General features: G+C 46.1%; 2 protein-coding genes across 2 annotated transcripts in view; one reads left to right on the top strand and one right to left on the bottom strand.

The window, feature by feature from the left end:
* Positions 1-1,575: 1,575 nt before the first annotated feature.
* LOC102212045 (chromobox protein homolog 2-like) lies at positions 1,576-7,499 on the bottom strand. Its single transcript, XM_005752769.1, has 5 exons — positions 7,358-7,499; positions 7,237-7,280; positions 6,839-6,904; positions 5,275-5,344; positions 1,576-5,190 (listed from the first exon to the last, which is right to left on the bottom strand). The coding sequence occupies exons 1-5, from the start codon at positions 7,421-7,423 to the stop codon at positions 3,835-3,837; spliced, it is 1,602 nt and encodes a 533-aa protein (XP_005752826.1). The 5' UTR covers positions 7,424-7,499; the 3' UTR covers positions 1,576-3,834.
* Positions 7,444-7,751, top strand: part of cox11 (cytochrome c oxidase assembly homolog 11 (yeast)) — a 10,419-nt gene continuing 10,111 nt past the window's right edge. Inside the window, exon 1 of the mRNA XM_005752770.2 lies at positions 7,444-7,505. The gene's annotated coding sequence lies outside the window, so the exon portion shown is untranslated. The remainder of the gene's footprint in view (positions 7,506-7,751) is intronic.

Raw genomic sequence — 7,751 nt, 5'->3', positions numbered from 1 at the left:
GAGTTTTTCATGAAAACCTGGAAGCTCAAAGTGACGGAAACAAAGCTGCAGTTCCCCTGACGTCCACTGGAGGCTCCACACTGAGTCAGACCCACAGAGTTAAAATGAACTCGTCCACAGCCCGATATAAAATCTGTCTCTGTGCATCATTTTACCCCAATGTCAGTTTCACGATTAGGGTGTGGCCTATCTGACCACGCCCCCTCATGATTAACTCTGAGGCCTTAAGCCAGGGGTCCCCAATCTCATTCCACGAGGGCCGGTGTCCTGCAGGTTTTAGATCTGATCCTGGGTCAACACACCTGAATTACATGATGAGTTCATCATCAGGTCTCTGGAGAACTTCAGGACATGTTGAGGAGGTCATTTATCCATTTAAATCAGCTGTGATGGATCAAGGACACATCTAAACCTGCAGGGACCTCGTGGACTGGGATTGGGGACCCCTGGCTTAAACCGTTTAAAATTCATCTCAGAAATATCATCTCAGGTTTTTTAAAGACGTGTTTATGACTTTTCAGCTGATTCCAGTTGGAGGAGCTGCGCCTGTAAAACACCTTTTTATCAAATTCAGTACAAAAAACAGAAAAAATGAAGAAACATTGACGAGGTCCTGCTACCTGTATTATATTTATGTCTATATTTAAAATTTTACCATTTTTATTGTCATAAAATCAAAACAACTATTTCAAGAATCTGCGAAACACTAAAACGTATGTTACTTATTAGAAATAATAAACTGAATTCCTATTTTTACAGTCTGAGCCGACACGTCTGTGAGAACTGAGAAGTTATCAGTCCAGTTTGTATGTTAATGGAACGATAACCACGACGATAACCATGACGATCATGTGCTTCACTCTCGTTTCTCCTTATAGAGTCACCGTTAAACATAAAGAAGAAACCGTTTATTTATGGCTGCTGTGGCATCAACCTGACAACAGATTTGATTTCATTATTTATAGTTTCTGAAATCTCTTGGTTTGCTTATTAAAATACAATTTTACAAAAATCATTAAACTTTTTTAATTTCAGTATTTTACTTTGTAATTGACTTTTTAAAATTATTCATCACATTCCCTGTTAATTATTATTAAATCACAATTAAGGCGTTTTTTTAAATTCTAATATTTATTCATGGTGTTTTATTTTGATCTTTTTAATATTGTTTTGAAAAACATTTTAATTATAATTTATTCATTTTAAATGTTTAAAATATTTGCTTTTTATTTTAAACATATTTTTAAAACAGTCTATTAACATGTAATTTTATTTACAGGTTAATGTCCTTTTTAACACAAGAAAAATCAATTCTGCGTTTATCACATTATTACAGGAGCTGATTTATCAACAGTGCTTTGTCTCAGTTGGACCTCCGTTCATGTGACCTGATGATGTCACTGGTGTGACATCATATGACCTACGTATGACCTGCAAACTTCCTGTTAACTGCATTCATTTAAAACTTTTCCTGGTCATCAACCGTCAGCGAGCACCTGCATCCACTTTGCTCTCTGTGCAGCGCTGCCACCTGGTGGTGAAACACGGCAGCGCACAGACACACCGAGCGAGCCGTGAAGTTTCAGGTGCTTCCGGTTTATTTCAGGCTACAGGTGCGTGACGCTAAAAGCCAAAATGAGCACCCATAGATCGTTACATATCACATGAAAGACATATTTACAAATATAAATTAACACATATTTCACCTCCAAAAGACACGGCGATGGTTTCAAATGGTACAAAACTGCTAAATATATATATGTACATATATAGAAGTGATTATGGGATGTCTCATGAGCTTATACTGCACGTAGTGCACGAAACACTGTCGATACCACACTGAGAACGACACACATTCGTAACAGCTTTGGTCCAAAGAGAACTGAAAGACGACGGAGGAAACTTCTTTTTTTAAACATGCTGCCCTGGAAGAAGCCACGTACGTCCAACAAACACAAATGTCCTCCTGGAGCTAATCCTGCCGAGCGGCGGTCCAACAGTCCTGCTGTGAGGGGGGAACCTGAGGCACCGGAGAGGCGCTGTCCACCTGTGAGTCCAGACCCCGTTTAGACACCCATCAGACCTGAGGAGGCGAGCACACAAAGCCTCCTGAAGGACGCCAGAGTAGTCGGACTGTGCTGTAAGCGGCGTAGCACCAAAACGCATCCGTGACGCGGCCCGAGACGCTTCAACGATGTGAGAAAAACCGAGCGGACGGTTTCCATCATCTTTTTATCGGGCGACTGAACAAAAAGGATTTTCGGACGAGAAACAAACCAACTCATAGTGGCGTGGTTTCACGTGGCTTCACACCTCGGAAGCCACGCCTCGGAGCCGCTGGCTGTGACAGTCAGTGACAGCAGCTGTGGATGTGGGCGGCGTGTCGCTCAGAAACAATCGGATCAATAATTCTGTCTTCCAGGGTTTTTTGGCTGGTCTGTGGGGAAGCTTGAGTTGATCAGGAAGCGCCGAGAAGGACGTCACTTCCTTTCTAAGCAGAAGCAGAGGGTGCAGAAGCCTGCGCCAGCTTCGAGGGGCTTCCAGCCAATGAAATCAATGTGTCATTTACGACATCATCAAAGCCTCATCCTGACTTTGGTTTGGTCTCAGCTGCGTGGGACCTCGGCCTGACCTACTTTCATACCTGAACACCTTCCTGACAAACACCTGACGCTCTCTGTGTTTAAGACAGAGAGAAACCAGAGGTGAGGCGGGAGTGTTTATATGCGGACAACGAGCAGCTGTTTGTTTGCTCGACCTGAGCGTGCTCCGTACAGACGAAACTTTAAACTGCGAGGACGATCCTGCAGTTCAAACAAACATACAGACTTTTCCCTCCACGATGGCAGCAATCAGCTGTTAGGTTCATTAGTGTGGAGTCAAACTGTGCTCGTAAATCTTTTTAGAACTTTGTAAACTAAAATATCTAAAGAAACGTTATGTTTGTGCATCTGTAGATGAGAATTTGTGTGTCTAAAAAATATTTACACAGGTTACACATTTTTTTTGTTAAGGTTACAGATCTGAAGTGTAAACCTCTCTGCTCCCTCACTCTGTCACTTTTAACTTACAAGTACAAATTTTGACCCAATTTTCTTCCTTTCAGCTGATTGGTCAATATCACGTGAATCACAAATTTAACAATCCAATCAGAGAACAGATGGTTTGGCTGTCAGAGTGGAGCTTGACTGAGCTTCAGGTCCTGGAAGGGTAATACATTTTACCCTTCCATTTCGTGACGGTGGGCGCTGGCTGCAGAACAGAAACAGAACGGGATGAGCAAGAGGGGTCAGAGGTCATGAGACAGATAATCGTAATTATCGTTACAAGCACAAATTCTCAACTTTAGATACAAAAAAGTAACATTTTCACATAGTTCAGTTTAAAACTGTGTTTGTCAATCAGACGACGACACAATATTTATGAGCTTAATCTGAGCCCTACATTAGCGCCCCCTCCTGGCAGTCGTAGTGTATTACATCTCAGAGGAAGGGAACATTTTGTTTTATTGACTTTTTTTAATGCATTTTCCGTCCTAACAGGAAGGTAGGAAGGTCTAAAAAGGTATGAAAGTCGCCTGACCTCTGACCCTGTGAAGGTGACCGGTTTGCAGGTTAAAGGTCGGCAGACTGATCACAGGTGTGAACGGGGTCTGAACGTCAGGGTTCCTACTGCCGACTGTCAGGAGCTTCCTGCTCTATCCGATCTCTCCACCGTGTTTTTGTTTCTTGGAACCGAAGGGTCGCCCTGGAGGCGCCGGGAATGACTGCGTGTTGGATTTCCAGAGAGGTGTAGGAACCCTGAGCTGTTCTAGGAAGCGAGCAGACGCCCGGCTCAGTGGTTCCGGGAGCTGAAGAAGCCCACGCTGGTTGGCGACTCCTTCACTGTCACCGTGATGAAGTTGGCTGTGACGTCTGTGACGAACACGTGTTCCAGGAGGCTCCGCGCCGGCCTCCAGTCCGTCTCCGTGTCAGAGTCGGTGGCGTTGTTGCCGCGGCTGGGTCTGCTGTTGCTAGGAAACAGAGGGTCTTCCGTCTCTGACTCGCTGGTGCTAGTCTCGTCGGAGTCGCCGGTGCTGAGCTCGTTCAGGTTCCTGTTCTGAGAGCCGAGCACGTGTTTACGGCCGTCCTGCCTCACGCCACTATTCCCTCGAGCAGCGCCACCACCCGTCAGTTTGTCCTTCGTCATGCCCTGCTCTGGAGCTCCGCCTCCAGTGCGAGCATCTTTCGCTCCTCCTTTTATGACCATCCCACTGCCACTACTCCGTGGGTTCGCTCTAGCTACCGCCACCCCGCTAGTGTTGCTTCCTTGAAGGCCGCTCGTGGGCGGCAGTTTGCCGACGCTCTGCAGGTTAAGGGCGCGGAGGCTCAGCGCCTGGCTGGCTCTGTCTCGGGGCGACGGCGATGCTGACGATGGCGGTTTGGACAAACTCGTGCTCAGATGCTTGTGTGGAGCCACCCCGCTCTGACCACCGCTGCCATCCTGCCTCCTCTGAGCCAGCAGGGGGCGCTGCACCACTGCGCCTCCTCCAAAGCTGCTGTGCAGTCCCAGCGACCCAGAGGCTCCGCCCTGCTTCACAGGCGTCACCTTAAAGCCGTCTCCTCTGCCGATCTCCGGGACGGAGCGCTTCAGCTCTGACAGAGAGTTCTTATTCTGTGCGGTGGGCGTGGCTTTGTTTTGGGAGGTGGAGCTTGAGGACAGGGAGGAGGTTGAGAGCGAGCGATTGGTCCAAATGCAGCCGAGCCCACCGGGTTTGGAGGCCTGGGAGAAGGAGGCAGAAGAGGTCTGGGAGGCGGAGCCGGCCTCCTCTCTGGCGCTCCGGCTCAGGCCAGTGTAGGTGAAGCTGGCCGGCTGCAGTGGCTTCTTCACGCTGGCCCGCGGCTCGTCTCTGGGCAGCTGGTGGTGGCGTGGACCGGGTGGAGAAGGCGGCGGGGGAGGGCGGCTCTTTGCCTGCCTTAGAGCCCTCAGGTCGGGGTGCAGCGGCTTCCTCCCTCGCTTCTTCTTTCGGGGGGTGTCAGGTTTGGCGAGCAGGATCTGAGGCCTCTTCTGAGGGACGGGGTGGACGCGGGGGGCGGGCTTCACCTTCTTTGTGTGCTCTTCATCCTCTGAGGAAGACGAGGAGGCGGTTGATGACAGGCCAGAGGAAGAGGAGGACGAGGAGCGGTCGTCCTTCGTGACGGTGGGCGCTGGCTGCAGAACAGAAACAGAACGGGATGAGCAAGAGGGGTCAGAGGTCATGAGACAGAATCAGGAGGCGGGGTCGGCGTGTTTCACCTGAATCTTTCGAGGTCGTCCTCTCGGCCTCTTTCCCTTCTTCTGAAACAGAAGCTCGCGCTCCTGTTCTCTGGAACAGATCGAAACAAACGTTATTTAAACACGCAGACAGCAAGTCCAAATATTCAACACGTCGTTCTTTCATAAAAACAAGCGTGAAATGATTCGTGAACTGACGCGCGTCACATGTGACAAAGATCTGTCAGTTTGTCTATTTCTTTGATTCTGCTGCTTGTTTCCATTCATTAAAATCATAAATATGAAATTAAATAGTTACATGTACATATATTTATATTTTTCCTTAAATGAAAGTGACGAGAGACGAGAGCGGTCAGAGAGAGGGAGGGGCCGCAGGTTGGACTCGAACCTGGGCGCCTGCTCACCCATCAATATGAAATTACATATCGAATATATATTTATTACATGTCCACATAATATAATTATTAAATTGCAATTTTATTATTAAATACATTCAATATACATCATTCTTTTAAAAGTAATTTGAATATTTGTTATTATTACTATTAGTGTTTAATACATATTAATTATTTTATATATTATTTACATAGATTTCTGTTTGAATACTAGAATAATAATCTATTAACATATAATATGTAACACATTTAAAATACCTAACAGATAATAACATCCATCCATCCATTCGCTTCCACTTATCCTTTTCAGGGGCGCTGGAGCCTATCCCAGCTGTCATAGGGCGAGAGGCGGGGTCCACCCTGGACAGGTCGCCAGTCTGTCGCAGGGCCAACACACAGGGACAGACAACCAATCGCTCTCACATTCACTCCTATGGGCAATTTGGATTCATCAGTTAACCTGTCCCCACTAACTGCGTGTCTTTGGACTGTGGGAGGAAGCCAAGAGTACACGGGGAGAACACGCAAACTCCACACAGAGACCTTCTTGCTGTGCAGCAACAGTGCTAACCACCGTGCTGCAGAATATAATAACATATTTCTATATTTTTAATAATAAATTAAATCTATTAATTACATTATATAAATATGTAAAGTACGTAATATACATATTTTTAGTCTTTTAATAATTTATTTATTGACGCCATCATTAACTTTTTAAAATATATATCTATACATTTATCTTACTGTGACAGTAACGTTTACTAATAATGAATGAATAATTACATGTATTTTAATATGTAATTCATATGTATATTAGAGACAACACATTTTTATATTATTTTAAATCTTTTTGATACTAATAATCGCAGGACTTTTTATTTCAGTAATTATAACTATCAGTAAAATGAAATATATAATTTATAAATTCTGATATGACGTGTTTAAATTTTTATAAATATTAAATAATATTAAATAAATTTTGTTACTATACAACCTTTCTTAACAAAGTTACTTTTAACTGCTTATTTAAATTATGATTAAAAACATTACAAATATTAAGGTGTTTAACTAATGAGTGGCTGGGAGGAGCTCCCTGACTGCTCCTCTCTCAGGCCCTTCAGGTGAGCTTCCACGCAGGTGGACGTGGAGCACACCTGAGTTTACCTGCAGTCTGGGGACAAACTGACCTCTTGTGAAAGGCTGCCAGCAGCCGGGGGTCCAGAATGTTCTCCTCGGGCTCCCAGCTGTTGTGCCTGAAAACACGACAAACATTTCACATTCAGGACGGACACGAGCGGGTTTTCTGTGTGGAGCCATCACGGAGGCCCACGCACAGCTGCCAGCGTTATCCACAAATACAAAACATGTCAGCAAATCAACATCAGGCTGCTCGGTGGCGCAGGACCGGCCGAGCCTCAGCTGCTGCGGCCCTGGAGCTGGACGTGTCCGCCGGCAGGCCGTGGATCGACGCCGGGCGTGCTTCTCCCCCCGTGTGCCGCGGTAGGAGCCTCGGTGGCGGCGCGAACCGAGCCGCGGCCCGGCTTTGTTATGACCGTTAGCCGTTAGCAGCTAGCGAGCTACTTACTTGGAGGACCATCCTCTCCACTTCACCAGGTACTCGAACTTTCCCTGCGGAGACAGAACAGTCACAGCGGGCCGGGCCGAGCGGAACCACACAACACCCGGGCCACCGGCGCTGAGCTTACCTTCCTGGGCCGCTTACTGAGGATACACTCCGCGTCAAACACCTGGCCGACGGTGACCCCCTCCATGGCTGCAGCTCCCCGCACTACCAGCGCGTTTCTTCTTGCCGGCCACCGTACTTCCCCTCACAGCGTCAACGACCAGAGCCAGGTTAGCCGGTGAATCGAATCGGCCTCCAGATTACTACTACTAATAATGATAGCATTATAATTATAATATACTAGAGCTGGGCGATATAAGATTTTTTCATATCACTATATGTTTTTTTCATTTCAGGCGATAACGATATCTATCACGATATCAGCCAAATAACTATATTTGTAAGATTTAAATGTGCCGTTGCTCACAAGTAAAATGTGAAATAATCAGCAGCTTGTTTTTATTTAAATATTTATT

This window comes from Pundamilia nyererei, unplaced genomic scaffold (genome assembly GCF_000239375.1).
Source record: "Pundamilia nyererei isolate P.nyererei 1_Seehausen unplaced genomic scaffold, PunNye1.0 scaffold00379, whole genome shotgun sequence".
NCBI lineage: Eukaryota > Metazoa > Chordata > Actinopteri > Cichliformes > Cichlidae > Pundamilia > Pundamilia nyererei.
The sequence above is the reverse complement of the archived record's forward strand: the minus strand, read 5'-3'. Positions and strand labels throughout refer to the sequence as shown.

Bases quoted from the DNA above. Each gene is read 5' to 3' on its own strand.
- LOC102212045 (XM_005752769.1), bottom strand. From the start codon at position 7,423: ATGGAGGGGGTCACCGTCGGCCAGGTGTTTGACGCGGAGTGTATCCTC. The intron at 7,281-7,357 runs GTAAGCTCAGCG...CTGTCTCCGCAG, and splicing joins TCAGTAAGCGGCCCAGGAAG to GGAAAGTTCGAGTACCTGGT. The intron at 5,345-6,838 runs GTCAGTTTGTCC...GATCTGTTCCAG, and splicing joins CTGGCAGCCTTTCACAAGAG to AGAACAGGAGCGCGAGCTTC.